At 40.7% G+C, this 17,603-nt stretch overlaps 1 protein-coding gene across 2 annotated transcripts in view; it reads right to left on the bottom strand.

The window, feature by feature from the left end:
* Window positions 1–6,003: 6,003 nt before the first annotated feature.
* The window catches only part of Rspry1 (ring finger and SPRY domain containing 1), a 53,197-nt gene continuing 41,597 nt past the window's right edge, over window positions 6,004–17,603 (bottom strand). For both annotated transcript variants that reach the window (XM_048432357.3, XM_048432346.3), the window contains exons 12-15: window positions 15,346–15,448; window positions 14,872–15,024; window positions 11,419–11,523; window positions 6,004–7,560 (exon numbers count right to left, since the gene is read on the bottom strand). In XM_048432357.3, coding sequence (XP_048288314.3) covers window positions 7,464–7,560; window positions 11,419–11,523; window positions 14,872–15,024; window positions 15,346–15,448 — 458 coding nt within the window. In that variant the 3' untranslated portion in view covers window positions 6,004–7,463. The remainder of the gene's footprint in view (window positions 7,561–11,418; window positions 11,524–14,871; window positions 15,025–15,345; window positions 15,449–17,603) is intronic.

Here is a 17,603-nt window from a genome sequence, read left to right as displayed (position 1 = left end):
ATGGTTACCCCCGAGGCTCCAGCAGCCAATCACAGTCTCAGGTCTGCAAAATGGTGGCGCTCTGTGTGCCTATGCTTGCAGTTCCAGGCATGCAAATGAAGCAGTGGGAGCCAAGAGCCTCAATTTCTTCACTTGTAATTTAGAGGTAGTAAAGATTATGTAGTTGGCTGGGCGGTGGTGGCTCACACCTTTAATACCAGCACTCGGGAGGCAGAGGCAGGTGGATCTCTGAGTTCGAGGCCAGTCTGGTCTACGGAGCTAGTTCCAGGGCAGAGAAACCCCGTCTCGAAAAACAAAACAAAAAATTGCTCGAAAGTCAGTCTCTCATATTTTGTCCTAGATAATACAGACGTCTGATTTATCCGAAAGTTACTTCTTAGAAACATGGAAGTTTCCATGGCATTAAGTAGATGTCTTGTAATTTAACTTGTAATCTTCAAATCAAAAGCAAGAGCAGGGCGGGCATGAGTATGTAGTCCCAGCATTTGGAAGGTGGAGGCAAGAGGTTCAAGGCATTCAAGACCTGCTTCAGCTACAGGGCAGCTGCTGCTGCCCGCTTACTTTGTGAGACTTCTGTCTCCATAAACACAAGAAAAACAACAAATTATTAGGCATTAAATGGTTTCTTGAATAATTATGCAGTACAAAAAAGTTGACAACAACTTGAAGAAATCAGGAATTAAATAACTTTGCTCTGGGAAAAATCCCCTCAAAAACTTTCATATACTGAAAGTGGCTTCACTGAGACTCCATATTACTATTATTTTTGAGACAGGATCTCAGTATGTAGCCTTGGTTAGCTCACTATGTAGACCAGGATGGCCTCAAACTGATGAGATCCTCCTCTCTCAGATTTAATAGTGTGCACCACCATGCCCTGGTTAGAATGGATTTATCTCGGTGACTCACTAAGTATCTCTTTGGTGGTCTGATATCTTTTAGCCAAAAGTGTAGTATATAACTAGAAAACTTAGGGAACAAATTGAGGGTCACATGGCTAAACTGAATCAGTAGACATTTTTGAATACAAAACAGGTGTCTATGGATCTTACAACATCTGGAATCAAGACTTCAGACACACTGAGTTCAGTCTCGAGCACTCTGGTTAGCAACAGGTGAAGACAAGTGTGCTTGCTGGTTGGCTTCTGTCAAATTGATCTGAGTCACCTGGGAAGAAGGTAACTACCATTGTGGGTTTTTTTTTTTTTTTTTTGAGACAGGATTTCCGTGTGTAGTCCTGGTTGTCCTGGAACCAGATCTTCCTGCCTCTGGTTTCCAAGGGCTGAGATTAAAGGTGTGTGCCATTACGGTCCCGACTTTGCTTGTGGATAATTTTCTTGACTTAATGGGGCCCAGTCCCCTGTGGGTGGTGCCACCTTTGGGCAGGTGTGGGTTATATAAGGAAGCTGAGTGAGCTATGGAGAACAGGCCATATGTGGCCTTTGTCTCTACTTCAGTTCCTGCCTTCAGGATCCTACAGAGTTCCTGTTCCAATTCTCCTCAATGATGGACTACAACATGGTTGTGGAAGCAAACAAACCCCCTCCTTCCCAAATTAGTTTTGGTCAGTATTTATCACAGCTCTGAAAAGCATATTTAGGATGACAAGCATCTAAAAATGTTCCATCAAGCTGTTGCGGGATATTTGTACACTGTGTGAGATATATTGTTGCGACTGGTTTAATAAAGAGCTGAATGGCCAATAGCTAGACAGGAGGAATAGGTGGGGTTTCTGGGCAGAGAAAGAGGAGAAGGCATCTAGGCGCTCCAGAGATGAGACACAAGGAGGAAGCAGGATGGGTAGTACAGAAATGGATTATAGGCCCATATTTCTATATGGTGGCTGCCAGGCGCTAAAGCCATAGGCCCGATCCGAAGTGATCACGTAGCCCTGCAGACAGGCTGTCCCTGCCTAACAAAAGGTCAGGATGTTGCTCCTTTCTTTGCAATTTGGAGGATGCCTTATAGAGATTCTGATTCAAGCCTACGTGACAGCTAACATACACAGCAGACAGGTAGATGTGGATGTGACAAAACGCCATTCACCTGGTTGCCTAGGAGACAGAAAGCTGGTGTATTTTCCCGCTCAGTTTATGTGTTGGTATAAAAGCTGTTTGGATAATAAACACGGGGAGATCTTCAGGAGGAAGAAGCCTGAAATGCCCTTCCGTGATGACCATGTAAGCTGTGTCTAGTTATTCCTTGCGCCTCTGTACTAATCCAGTTAGGGAAAATAGTTATCTATGTTGGGGCCCACGGGCGCTAACAAAGGTTAAAAAGCCATGATGCAAAATGTAATTAATATAAATGGGTTAATTTAAGTTATAAGTGCTAGTGGGAAAAACCTAAGCTAAGGCCGAGTTTTCATAATAAGCCTCTGTCATTATTTGGGAGCTGGCGGGTGGAACAGAAAAAGTCTCGATATGGTCAAGCACTGGTCAGACACTTCAGAGTAAACTCTCTAAGATTCTATTACACACTCTCTCTATAGCCCACTTCCTTCTCTATAGCCTGCTGTTTCATGGACTACACGGGAAAGGAATGGAACTTTGCTCCTGCTAGTTACCTATTGCTATTTACAACCCCACCTTCCCAAGAAACCTAGTGGACTAAAACAAATATTTCACTCATTAATCTGTGTTTTGGGAAGGGCTTGGCAAGGACAACTCGCCGTTGGTCCATCTGGAGTCATCTGGTAGGATCGCAGTGGAGTTTGAGAAGCTTCTCAGAGAGCTCAGGTGGGAAGCAACCTAGTGGTGAGCCAAGGCTAGGAGTTGGGCGGTGAGCGGGTATGCTTTCTGGAGATCTTTGGGTTTTCTCACACAACAGTAATCTGGCTGGAGAGCAAGCATTCCTGTTGGGCATGGTGAAGCATATCACTAATTCCATCACCTGGGAGGCGGAGACAGGCAGGTCTCTGTTTGAGGCCAGTTTGGTCTATATCGGGAGTTCTAGACCAGCCAAGACTATAAGAGATCCTGTCAAAAAACAAAAACAACACAACAGCCCCTCCCCCCAATATTGCAAGGAAGCAGAAGCTTTGAGCAAAACACTCAGTGGTTTCTTTGTGCAGCCCTGGCTGTTCTGTAACTCCCATTGTAGACCAGGCTGGCATTGAACTCACAGAGATCCGCTGGCCTCTGCCTTCCAAGTGCTGGGATTAAAGACATGTATCAATACCTCCTGGCATAAAATAAAGTCTTTCAGGCTAGAGAGATGACTCATAGGTTGAGTACTTTATATTCTTCCAGAGTTCAGTTCCCAGCACCGTATTAGGCAGTTCTGTTTACTGCTTTTCACTCTAGCTTTGGGATTCAACATCCTCTTCTTTAAAAAAAAAAAAAAAAAAAAAAAAAAAAAAAAAAAAAAGCTGGGGAGGATCTCTTTGAGTTCAAGGTCTTTCAGGGTTACATAGTGAGGCTTTTTCTAAAACAAAAACAGAAAACAAAAATACATGTTTTCTTTTAATTTAAAAAAATAATACATTTTATTTGTATATGTATGCATACACATGGCAGTGCACAGTGCATGAGGTCAGGACAACCTGTAGGAATTGGTTCTCTTCTTCTACAATATGGGTGCCAGGGATCAAACTCAGGTCATTAGTTTGGTGGCAAGTGCCTTTGCCTGCTGAATGATCATCTTGCCAGCACTTTTTCATTAGGAAAAAACATCAAAACAAAACAAAAACCCTTTCAAATATTTATTCTATGTGTATGGATATTTTTCTTGCATATACGTCTTTGCACCATGTGCATATCCTGTTGGCTGAAGATGCCAGAAGAGGGTGTTGGATCACTTGGAAGTGGAGTTACAGATGGTTGCGAGACACCAATAACACATCAACCTGAGTCCTCTTGAATAGCCAGTGCTCTTAATTGCTGATCCATCTCTCCATGCCCAGTCTTCAAATTTTTGAAATGGGCTCTTCCTGTGTAGCCCAGGCTGACCTGGAACTCACAATGTAATCTAGGCTATCTTCAAATTCCTGGCAAACCACCTGGCTGTAAAATGCTGGCATTATAGTTATCAGCCACCATAACTAGCTACATTAAAACTATTTCTGCTGGGCATAGTGGCATACACCTTTAGTCCCAGCACCTGGGAGGCAGAGGCAGGCAGATCTCTAAGTTTGAGGTCAGTCTGGTCTACATAGTGAGTTCTAGGACATCCAAAGTTACATGATAATATACCCTGTCAAAAAACAAACAACCAAACCAAAACAAACCCAACAAAAAACAAACAGACACATACAAAAAACTATTCCTGTCCAGGGTGGTGGCACAAGCCTTATTCCAGCACTGGGAGGCAGAGGCAGCGGGATCTCTGAGTTCCATGCCAGACTGGTCTACACAGCTGATCCTAGGCCAGACCAGTGGAAGGTACAAAGTGAGATCCTGCCTCAAAAGCATGCATATGCATATATATATGTATATATATACATATATAAAATTACACATACATTTCCTAAGTGAATAAGCAGTAGCACAAGATAAAGAGTATACAACACTGGAAAGAGCTTGTTTTTTTTTTCAAGGATACATATTAAAGACGATTCAAATCATAATAATCATTTTCTATTGCTGACCAACATGGTTTCAGTTTCTGTGGCTCAATCATTATTTTCTGGCACTCTGCAAATGGCACCATGATATTTTCCTGTTTTACATCATTCAAAAGAAGATGGCAATTCACTATTTTTTTTTTTCTGGCTGAAACTCTAGATTTCCCCCAATGAATCACTCTGGAAATGCCCTAACAAGTTCTTTTCCCCCTCTGACTTAGTGACTGAGTCTGCATGTGGCTTACCAATCCATTTCTTTCTCTTCTATGTGCAGTATGTATCTTTTTAAAGTGACTCCACGATAAATGTGCTTCCACTCCAAATGGTTAATCAATTCCCTACTGAAGCTCTTCTGTTCTATACTCTCAAAGTTAAAAATTAGAAGAGCAGGCCACCTTAGGAACAAAGTTCAAGGGGAAATTTCTAGAAAAGCTGGCAGGTTCCTGCAATCTGTCAGCCCCTGTTGTATTAGATTTTCTGCTCCCCTAGCTCCGCCCCACCTACTCTTCTATTCTATTCCCAAGCAGAGGGCAGAACCATTCTCTAAGAACACTATCCAGGCACTTCCAAGCTTAATAAACAATTACCTTTTTGTTGTATTTAGGAGGAAATACAAACTCCTTACCATGGCTTCATGCACAGCTCCTGCGGCAGAGCACACTATTCCCACCACGTCCTATCTCTCCCGCACTAGCTTTCCTTCTTCATGAGGACCTTTACCCACAGTGCTATGCCCACTTAGATACCTACTCCTAGAAGTCTGTCCTCATCCCTCTGCCTGGCTACATCCTTATGTCTCCCTTAGTTTTCTCTGACATTTCCCTTACCCATGTTACCCAAATATCTAAAGTTGTTCTGCCTCATTCTCCCCATAACTACATACTTCTGGGTAGCATACTCTTATCCTTCATGGCACTATAAAATTATCGCAGTACACAGGAATTACACTTCTTCCTGCTGCTGCCTTGTAAGCGGCTGACAAGCCACACAGGCACAAAACAATGCCAGCATCTATTGAAGCCTATCAGTGAAGAGCTACCTGATGGATATGTAGTTAAACAAGACCTCACTATGTAGTCCTGGCTGGCCTGGAACTCCTAGATTGGTCTGTCTCTGCCTCCCAGGTGCTGGAACTAAAGGCATGCAGCATGCCTGGCTAAACTTAATTCTTAGTTTTCTTTTCCTTTGAGGTTCCAGGGAAGGAACACATGCTAGGCAGTACTCTACCAATGACCTAATGATCCAGGGCTATCCAGCCCTAACTGGAACTCACAGTGGAGCAGTCTGGGCTGCCTGTAAACTCATGTGAATCTTCCAGTCTCAGCCTTCTGAGTGCTGCTATCACAGGTCCGACTTTCTTCCTTGGTTCTTACACTTGGTTCTCTCCTACCCTGAGAGTAGGAGCTTTAGGAGAAGACACCAATGAGAGCTGTGACGTCTTAGAGTAAAAAATGCAACAGATATTTTATTCTTCAATGCAAATTACTGCATTCACCACAAGCTGAAGGAGGACACATAACTCTAGCTGTATATATATACTTATATATAGATATATATTTGGATTTATGGAAGACCAGTGAGACATGGAAAAATCCAGCACCCCAGCAAGTACAGCCAGGAAGGCAATCACCTCCGTGGTAGGACAGGTTTAATGAACTACAAACAAGAAAGAGGGAAAAGGAAGGAAAAGAATGTGCAGTGAATTTAAGACACTGTCAAACTCAGAAGACATCTACTGTTCAAGTATAAACTCAGTAAGGACTTGGCATAAATTGAAAGGCAGTTGCTGAGGTACACCATTATGAAATAAGTCTTAAAAAATTTACAATTCTACCTTCCAAATTTCTGGGAGAAAAAAAAGCAAGCTCTTGAGGCCTTCACCAGAGACCCTGAGAGGGATAAAAACACTTGATGAAGACAGAGTCAACAATTCATGATTGAATCTGCTACTCAAAAACATGTATTTATTTAAACAACAGGATATGTGTTCTCAGACTGTCTTCTAGAGACCATTAATTCAAGCGTTTCAAAGTATATGATTTCCAAAAACAATACTGATTAAAAATTTTTAAAAATAAAAAAAAAACCTGATTTGATGGTACCTCAAAGATACACTAACTACCAAATTTTTTCCAGTCTAACATTGCAATTGGGTTAAGAGTTCCTCCTGCATTGGTAAAACATTTTTCCTCACAAAATGTGGGTACTGAAACTGGATAGAAACACTATGAATGTGAAAATACCACCAATTTTCTGTAGTTTAAAAAAACTAGAATGTTCTTTGGGATCACTGAAATATAAAAAAAATTTGGGTTTTTTTGTTTGTTTGTTTGCTTGTTTTGTTTTTTCCTACAGTCTGTGCACCTTCTTTCTGGATCTCCATGTTGCTTGAAGTAATGACCTGTGTGATGCTATGTTTATAGATTCAAGTCTTGCAGTGCAATATCCATGCTTAACACACCAGGGTTTCTCTGATCAATGATGCTTAACCCAGACGCGCGGTCAATTATTTCTCCAAAATGACTTCACCCCAAAATAAAAACTGTGGACTAAGACGCAAAACACCTTGTGTAAACAACCAAATGACCCAACATGAATTCCGGCGTGGCTTCAGCATTCAGGAGACCCTTGTCACCTGCTGTTTTTCATGAAGTACCACAGGCCCAGCTGCTGACATCTGGCCTCCTAGGCCTCAAAAGAAATTCAGGGCTGGCAAGTTGGATTAGATTCTAAGAGAATTTGTCTTTGACAAACTACCAATTTTAGCATAAAATCTGGCCATGGCTATAAGTTTCAATGTGCGTACAACTGGTTAGAGATGTTCGTGTGTTTTTTTTCTTTCCATTTCAACATTGTTGGAATCAAGTAGAAATATGTCCATGGTATCTCTTCACATGTGTCATGAAATATGAGAAATCTGTCTGATTCTAGACACTATTTCTTTACGACACAACGGGCAGGTCTCCAGTTGCAAGGCACAATCCATGCACAGGTCGCTAAAGGAAAAGATACAAATGCCAGTTAAATTAATGCTTTAAAAGGTCAAACTCTACCTGCGAGCTAAATCCGAAATGTTAACAAATCTGTCGGAGAAAGTGTACATATCATGCAATCATGCATAGTTTGGAAAATAACATGAAGAGAATTTATAAATAATTAAATCTCCCTCCTATTTTTGATCCTCCATCTTTCTCCTCTGTGGGTTAAATAAAAAGCTCATCTTTTTCAAGAAAATCTATATGTACAAATCACACACACACACACACACACACACACACAGCACACACAAATGTGCTATTTGTGTGTGCTATGTGTGTGTGTGTATGTATGTTCATGGATATATGCTATTTATCCCCTATCAGCTAGTCATTTATCCCAGTAATATTTACTTCTTCTATCACAGATGTGACCTTATTATATAATAACATGTGACTAAATATGACTAATAAATGCTTTAGTATATATTGGTTTTCAGTTTATTTTAATTTTTCTCTCATACATTACATTCTGACTGCAGTTTACCTTCCCTTCATCCCTCCCAGTCCCTTCCCCTCTCTTTCCTCTCCCCTAGAACCAAGCCTCCTCCATTTCCCTTCAAAAAAAAAAAAAACCACAAACAACAAAACAAAACAAAAACAAAAGCCAAAAACCAAAAAACCAAAATCCAAAACAAAAAAAGCCGGTCTCCTAGGGCTATCAACTGAATAAGGCTTAAGAAGTTAAAATAAGACTAGGCATAAACCCTCATATCGCGAGGCAAGCGAGAGTTTCTCTAACAGCCCTGGCTGTCCTGGAATCAGGCTGGCCTCAAACTCAGAGATCTGCCTGCTTCTGCTTCCCAAGTGCTGGAATTAAAGGCATGCACCACCATTACACAGTTAGATTTTCAGTTTTTTTTTAAAAGATTTATTTATTTATTTGTATATTTATTTATTACACATGCAATGTTCTGTCTGTATGTCTGCCTAAAGGCCTGAAGAGGGTACCAGATCTCATTACAGATGGTTGTGAACCACTATATGGTTGTAGGGAATCAAGACCTCTGAAGAGCAGCCAGTGCTCTTAATCATTGAACCATCATCTCTCTAGCCCCTAGATTTTCAGTTTTTAAAAATATTTTGTGTGGGAGGGGAGAGGAAGGGAGGGAAGCAGAGCTATTTTATGTATAGCTCAATAAAATCAATAAAAAATTAAACAAAAATGTTTTGTGTATGTGTACTATGTGCGGCACCTGCAGAGGCCAGAAGAAGGCATTGGATCCCCTGGAACTAGAGTTACATATGGTGTGAGCTTCCATGTGGGAGCTGGAAATTGGACCTGGACCCTTTAGAAGAGCAGTCAGTGTTCATAACTACTGGGCTATCTCTCCAGCCCTCCTAGTTTTTCTTTATAGAAGCATGACACACTTCTTGGCTGCATTCTTAGTTTTCTGCTTGTTTCCCAAGCCAATATAAAAAGTACTTTCAATTGAATTTACGAACAGGTTGGTACTTATGCACAGAGCAAGAAGAGCTTATGTGGTAAGTCAAAGTAGTAGCAACAAGTATCTTTGTCTTGTCCCCAACATCTTAGAATGTTTCCATCATGTCACCATTAGAAAGATGCTAGTTAGTGTGTGGTCATATCTACAGTGCCAACACCGTGAAGCTGAGGCAGAGCAGCTTGGGCTCTACAGCGAGACCTCATCTCAATTTTCAAAAGAAAAAAGAAATAAAGAAAAATGTTAGACGTTGCTCTGTGGTATAGCACCTGCCTAGTATGTGTGAGGGTCTGAGTTCTAGCCTTGCATTGCCCAAAGATTAACATGAAAAGGTGCTAGTTATAGTTAGCATTTAGCCAAAAAACATATTTCAGAATATCATTAAGAAAATTTTTACCTATTATTATTTTTTTTTGATTCACTTATTTTTTGAGTGTTTCACTGCATGTCCACATTTCTGCACCACTGGTGCTCTCAGAGGTCAGGAGGCATGGGGTCTTCTGGAATTAAAGGTGGTTGTGAGCCACCATGTGTTTTCTTTTTCGATTTTTAGTGTGTTTGCCATGCAGATTTTGTAGAAATAGTAGTAGATTTATTTTACCTGTGATCGAGAGAAGTTTAGATAGATTTGATCTACTCTGCCCTGAAAATTATAAAAAACTCACCAGTAAAACTATCCAGGTTTAGTGCCTTTGGGAGGGAAGGCAAAGGCCGACTTCACAATCACACCATTGTTCCAGTAAGAGGAGTGGTTTCATTTTCAGTCTCTTCTAGGTCTCATCATTTATTTTATCCTGATTTCTTCACCATCGCCCTCAAAAACTCTAAGATAGAGTATTCCTGTGATTCTTTTAAATTTCTTTCCAACTCTGTTTGGGATGTTGTAGAAACTATGACCACATATTCAGGGTAATTAGTTCTAAGTCTTTACACACTAGTCCTCATCAATGAGTCCTTAGTTGTGTTTAAGACACCACAGGAAAGCCTTTAATTCCAGCGCTTGGAAGGCAGAAACAGGACGGTCTCTGTGAGTTCAAGGTCAGCCTGGTCTACAAGAGCTAGTTCCAGGACAGGCTCCAAATGCTACAGAGAAACCCTGTCTCGAAAACTGAAACAAAAAAACTGTGTTTGCTGGGCGGTGGTGGCGCATGCCTTTAATCCCAGCACTCGGGAGGCAGGTCTCTGTGAGTTTGAGGCCAGCCTGGTTTACAAGAACTAGTTGCAGGACAGGCTCCAAAGCTATAAAAAACCCTGCCTCGAAAAACCAAAACCAAACCAAACCAAACCAAAGAAAAACATAGAAGGGTCAAAAGGCTCACAGATGAAGATCAGATCCTTCTATTTGGAAACAAAGATGGAAAAGGGTATTAGACCTTTAAATTCTGTATCTGCCTGTAAGGCCCTGATAACTAAACCCTGCAGAGGTGTTCAATATGAGAAATTCTGGGCAACAGCAGAGAAACTTCATAGCTAAGGGTGAAAAGAAACACAATGCATGCATTCTAACAGCCTATTAGGTAACAACACGCTTCGGAAGACCCTGGTCAACGATCCAGGCTGAGTCACTCCTGTGACAGCAAACTGTGGTTCATAATTCTAGGGTCAAGACACCTGAGAAATAAGGTAACTAAAGATTTGTCAAAAATACCAGGTGTCGAATTGTGATGGACACAAGAAGCGTGTATTGTCAGCATGAGTGCTGCCCACAGGCTGAGTATACTACTCACATCTTCCTAATATTAGTCGGGATGACTATCAGGAAAGACCGGTTCATGTGCTGCTCTGGTGATGCTAAGACACAGTCCTACAGGATCCAGGTGTCCTGTAAATTCTATTTACAGAACTGATTGGCTGAGATGGCATGGGAGCTGCGCTTTTTTAATGGCTAGGAGTGTAAAAAGCTGGTGAGGAGGTAACCTCTAAGTGATGTTCCAAGAAGCTCATAAACAACATTACCCTTTCACATTTTGTAAAGCCAAAATTACATAAAAAATATAAACCAGGTTTAGTAGCAGATGCCTTTAATCCCAGTACTCGGAATAGGGATTAGGCAGGAGGATCTCTGTGAGTTCAAGGTCAGCCTGGTCAACAGAACAAGTTCCAGGACAGCCAAAGCTACACAAAGAAACCCTGTCTTGAACACCCCTCTCCCTCGCCACCCAATCGATCTGTGTATGTGTTTATCTGAAAAACTTTCATATCAAATAGCTTGTCCTTGGCAATTTAATTCCTCATTCAGTTCACTATAGTCCCGATAATCTAACAACCCTGGAGAACAGCTATGGATCTGCTAAAACCCCAGAAGTCACTCAAGAGCTGTATGAAATGTTGCTGAATGTGATGTGTGAAAGATCCAAGAAGCAGCCCCTCTCACCTATGTCCACATGGCTTCAGCTGGGTGTCTGCTACCTCATCACAACAGAGTGAACAGCAGTTCTCTCGAATACTGACTTGTTTCAGCAGAGCAAGGCGCCTGTGCCTGAGCAGATAAAGCAATATGAAATTCATTTTGTTAACAAGGAGTCAGTCAGCATGGGCCACATGAAATTCTCACAAAAAGCCTTACCCAGGAAAAATACACTCCACAATTTTTGTTCAGTAATGTTTTCACACATCTCAGCCTTAGCAGAGTGAAGGAGGCTAGAGCGTCATTTTACAGATAAAAAAATTAAAGTTCTATGAGATGATTTACACAAAACTTAATAAACAGAAATCAAATTTGGCTGGGTGGTGGTGGCGCATGCCTTTAATCCCAGCACTTGGGAGGTAGAGGCAGTCGAATCTGTGTGTTTGAGGCCACTCTGGTCTACAAGTGCTAGGACTATAACACAGAGAAACCTTGTCTTGAATAACAAAACAAGACCAAATTCAAATCCTTTGGTTCTAAGTCCAGTGTTCTTTTACCAGCAAATTTCAATGGTTTAAGTAACATATATTGAGAATTTGGTGAAAAGCACATACCTTTCCCAGGGAAAACACCCACAGCTTTCGCACAAGGGATTTTTTTTTAAAAGATTTATTTATTATGTATACAATATTCCTTCCATGTGTGCCTGCAGGTCAGAAGAGGGCACCAGATCTCATTACAGATGGCTGTGAGCCACCATGTGGTTGCTGGGAACCGAACTCAAGACCTCTGGAAGAGAAGCCAATGCTCTTAACCACTGAGCCATCTCGCCAGCCTTCGCACAAGGGGTTTATGACATGTAAACTCCCTGCAAGTTTAGACACCTTAGATTTGAACTCTTCCACTGCACTTCCATTCAGCATGGACAGGAAAGCAGACAGGAAGAACTGTTCTCCTCGCTTCACTTATGGGCTTGCTATGTGCCTGGCACTAACCCAACCCATGACAATTCAGCAGTTCAGCAGTGAGCAGGAGATCAAATAAGTATCCTTAGCTAGGCATGGTGGCACACAGCTAGAATCAGCATTTGGGAAGCCTGGGCTCTAGAGCATACAGGGTGAAAAAATAGCAACCCACAAATACAAAAAGAAGTAACTGTTTTTATGGAGCCCATGCTCTAGAGTGGCATTAGGGGAGACAACTAAAAACTATGTTAAATGCTGATGAATAGCATGACAGAAAATAAACTGGAAAAGAGGAAAAAGAATGCTTACAGGTATGAGAGACAGAGGGTTAGAATGATGACCATCAAGGAGGGCCTCAGTAAGCAAATCTTAGTAGACATGTGAGGGCATGGGGGAATTGAGCCTTACTGTCTGGATAGTGAGTAGTGACAGAAGCTGGAATGGAAATGGGGTTACTAACAGATGAGGGAAGAGCACAGGAAAAGCAAGGGCTTCACTACGTGATTCTTTTACTATTTTGTATGTATTTAAATTTAGCATAATAAAGAGGTTAATAAAATACATGAGGAGAATAGAGAATAAACATAATATAAACAACAAAATTCCAGGTGGTAGTTGCAATCCTCCTATTTCAGCTTCTGTAGTACCTATGAGTATAGGTCTGCATGGCAAAGCCTGTGTCAAAAACTTTGTGCCCTTGTCAGAGACAACAAAGTCTAGATTCAGAATGAAACTGACCTAACTTGTAACCTATTGTTCTTATTCAAGATAGGAGAAACTCTGAGTGTCATATGAATATTCAGTTGCCAAGTTGATAAGCATAAACTGGCCATAAAAGATGATTTCCCACCCCTATTCTGGGAAGTTTAACCCTGAAGAAGCAGGGGAACTCAAAGATGGATCAGCTGTGCCCTTCACTCCAGGAAAATCAGGCAAACAAAGGACTGAGGTATGCCAGGAGAGAGGTGTCATCTCAGATTTTCACCAAGAGCAACTAAAGTTCACAATCTCTGTCTGCACCAAGAAAAACTTAACAGCTCTAAGGGACAAAAACCTCAGATACCTGAACACACATAAGTGGTCTTTGCATTCTTAGAGTACTGCAAGGCTTTGCTGCTCCTACTGAGACATGTTCTATTCTCCTGAAACTGCTGAGTCACTGAGATGGGGTGTGAGGTAAAGAAAGAGGCTGCTTACAGCTATGTTGTGCTTCAAAACAGAAGCCAGGATTTCACTGCATTACAGTTACATTTATGGGTATTGCAGATGGTTTAACACAAGCTATGTCCTGGCCAGTATAGTTCCCTTGACTGCTGAAAGACTATCTTATTGATATAACACTAGTTATGTGAGTCCCCTGCCGCATACTGACCCAGATAGCTGCCCTGTTAAAAACAAATGATAAACTTTGGCTCATACTGTGTAATTACCAGGAAGCAGCTGGAATATCTCCCTAGCTGAAGAGACAGACTACAATCATATTATAAGAAAGATAAGCAGACATTCATTCAGGAGATAAGGCCAATGTCAGTTTCTGTCAAATAAGGGCAATGGACTGTTACCTCAGATGGCTTTTTGTGTGCTCATGGCTATAGAACAGTATTAGCATGTTTGTTATGCGGTTTACACCCCAAAGAAGTGGCTTTCAATAAATCAAGTCTGTTACTAGTTGTACTGATTTTCCAATATTAAGAATTTTTATACAGATATTCCAGTGAAGTTAGTTGGCATTTTTGTGCATGTGTGTGAATGTGTTCTATTTTTCTGATTTTTATTAATTCTTTTTTTTTTTCTTTTTGGAGACAGGCTTTCTCTTTTCTGAGACCATGGTAGCTTCAACCTCACAATGATTCTCCTACCTCTGCCTTCCTCAGTGGTGAGATTAAAAGTAGGGGCCACCATACCAGCCCTTTTCTGATTTTTACATCAACATTATTTAACTCATAAAAAGAATGTGGACATGTTCCTTCTTTTTCTTTGGGCTCTATAATACTTTAAATCAGTGGTTTTCAACCTTCCTAAAGCTTCGACCCTTTAACACAGTTCATATTGTGAAGACCCTCAACTATAAAATTATTTTCAATGTTACTTCATACCTGTAATTTTGCTATTGTTATGAACTGTAATGTAAATATCTATGTTTTATGGGTGTTAGGTGACCCCTATAAAAGGATCATTTGACACCCAGATTGAGAACTGCTGCTTTAAATAATAATGAAGCTATCATTTACAATTTGATAGTGAGAGCTCTTGTGAAACCACCTGCTTTTGTCAGACAAAGCTTTTAATTTTTATTTTCAAATAAATTTTACACTATCTTCTGGTCAGTACTTTTTTATATGCAATTTCCTAGGATCTGTTTTACTAATTTATATTTCTCAGAAAGTCAACCTTTTCAGTGAGATTATTTGTTCAAAGTTACTTGTTCAATGCTGAAAAAAAATCTCCCATAAGCTGTAATGATTTTCCTTGAGAAGCACAAGACAGTCTGGAAAGAGCCTGGGCCGACTCTTACCTTGGCAAAATGATCTTTTCTTCAGCTGTTAGGAAGGCGTAATCATTAAAAGTGCTAAATTTCATAGATGGTGGGTATTTGAATGGTTTTGCTCCAAAATTGAACTCACACTGTTGATATGACATGAAACTAGCTGCAGCAAAAAATCCAGATCTACAAACAGAGATGAGCACAGGGTCAGCAGAATATAAGACCAAGTTCATAGACAGAGTCATTTTGAGAAAGTCAGAGTGAGTCAGTCAGTCTTCTGGGAGTAGGGAAGCAGGTTAGGCCTGTGAGCCAGGGGAGACACCTTTATCTTTCTGTATCAAACTCTTAGACACGGAGGACATATCAAATGGAGCTCTAAATAATTAAGATAAATCCATTTCTCATAATTGCTTAGATAAACGAACAAAGGTGTTCGGTTTTTTATTCTTGAGAAAAGTACATTCCATGAATCTACTCAATCTTTGACTGAAAAGAGCTACTTACACGGTGGATGAAAAGACTTGCTTCTCAGGAGGCAGCTGGTTGCCATTTAGAAAGAAGATCATTTGCTTTTCATTCAAGTCTAACAGAAACCCTACTGTGTCGCCTAGAAGATAAACCAAACACTGTTAGGTTTGTGCTACCCAGATCCCTCAACGGGAGCCTCATATTCAACATGCTTATCTTTGTCTCCTGTGCGTTAAAGGAAAAAAGCTTCCACTAAACCATGACAAACTATCAGCTGTATAAGATGCATCCCAATTTCAAGAGGCTAAAACGTGAAAAAAATGTACATGCTGGGTAAGATAAAATTACGTACTGATTTGTCTCTCGGGCGAGATTTAAAACGCCCTAGATAACAACTACAAAAATATCTTTGTTTTAAAGCACACATTCTTTTAAAGTGAGATCTCATTTTTTGTTCTAGTTTATAATACAATACTGAAAGCATTAAACATTATTTTATTGTTTATTTTTGGATTTTCTGAGACAGGATCTTTGTATGCGGCCTTAGCTAGTCTCAAACTAGCTATGTAGCCCAAGATGGTCTCAAATGTGAAATCCTCCTGCCTCAGCCTCCTGAATGTTAGGATTATAGGTACATCCCACCATGACAAGTCAATTATACTTTGTTGTTCTTCTGACCTTGAATTTGGTATGTAGCTGAGAATAATCTCGAACTTTTGATCCTATTGCCTCTATCTCATGAGTCTTGGGGATTACTGGTTATCCCACTGTACCCAGCTATCTCAGTGCTAGAGACTGAACCTAGGGCCTCCATTCGTGGCAGACAAGTTCTCTACCACCTGAGCTCCATCTCCAGCACTAGTAGTGTTATTTTTCATAACCTACAAACTTGTTCAGTAAATGAAACCTAACAGTGAAAAATAAATACACACCAATTTTTAGTGCTGAAAAAAAACAAAAACAAAACAAAACAAAAAACTCTCTAGAGCTGTAGAGATGGCTCAGCAGTTAAGAGCACTGAATGATCTTCCAAAAAAACCTGAGTTTGAATCACAGCACCCATATGGTAGTAGTTCATGGCCATCTGTAACTCCAGTTCCCTTCTGACCTCCGTGGGCACCAGGAATACATATGGTGTACAAACATACATGTATGCAAAACACCCACATACATTTGTATGTTTACTTACACACATTTTTATGTATGTATATGTCCTAGTTGGTTTATATTCTGTCAACTTGACACAAACTAGGTATTATCTGGGAAGCAGAACCTCATTAGAGAAAGCAGTCCACATTGGACTTGCCTGTAGGCAGGTCTATAGGGCATTTTCTTTAATGTAGGAGGGCCCTTTGTGAGTGGTAGTAAGGGGTGTATAGGAAAGCTACTGAGCAAACCAGTAAGCAGCATTCCTCCATGGCTTTTGCTTTAGTTCTGTTTCCAGGCTCCTCAGTGGTAGACTGTATGCTGGAAGGAGAAGATGAAATAAACCCTTTCTTCCCCGAGCCAAAATTTTGATTTTGGCTATGGTATTCTATCACAGCAATAGAAATCCTAATTAAAATGTGCGTGCGTGTGTGTGTGTGTGTGTGTGTAGAAGGAAAAAGAGAGGGAGATGGAGAGAGGAATTAAAATTGCTCTACACTTTTCTAGTTTTCAAACTTTAAAATAATAAATGTATTCAGAAACATTTCCTTAACAAGGCAGCTTCTAAGAAGTCAGGCACAGTGGCACACACCTTTAACCCCAGCATTTGGGAAGCAAAAGCAGGAGGACTGCTCCAGGTTCAAATGCCAGGCCAAGAAGGACTAAACAGTGAGCCCTACCTTGAAAAAAGAAGTTCTGAAGACAGTGCCTCTATCAAACGCATAAGCTATACATGCCTTCAAAAATCTAGGTGCCTAGGCTAAGCATGGTAGTGCACACTTTGAATCCCAGCACTCGGGAGGCAGAGGCAGTCAGATCTCTGTGAATCTGAGGCCAACCTGGTTTACAGAGCAAGTTCCAGGACAGCCAGGGCTATGTAGAGAGACTGTCTCAAAACACACACACACACACACACAAAACCAAGACAAAACAAAAAAACCCTGGGTATCCTTCTAGTTTTTCAGATTCATTCATTCCCTTTTCCACACTATCAATTTAGTTCTGTGAGTGGTCAAATCTCTGCTTTCTTAGCATGCTTGACATTTCAGTTTATAATGTTGATTAGTGTACGAAAATGAGAAAAGGATGCATGGAGAAAGAGGTAGGCTATTTTTCTTAACTAGCTCCAATCCTGAGAATAAATAGGC

Source organism: Myodes glareolus, chromosome 22, assembly GCF_982192425.1.
Source record: "Myodes glareolus chromosome 22, mMyoGla1.1, whole genome shotgun sequence".
NCBI classification, from domain to species: Eukaryota; Metazoa; Chordata; class Mammalia; order Rodentia; family Cricetidae; genus Myodes; species Myodes glareolus.
This window is presented reverse-complemented; position numbering and strand designations above follow the sequence as displayed.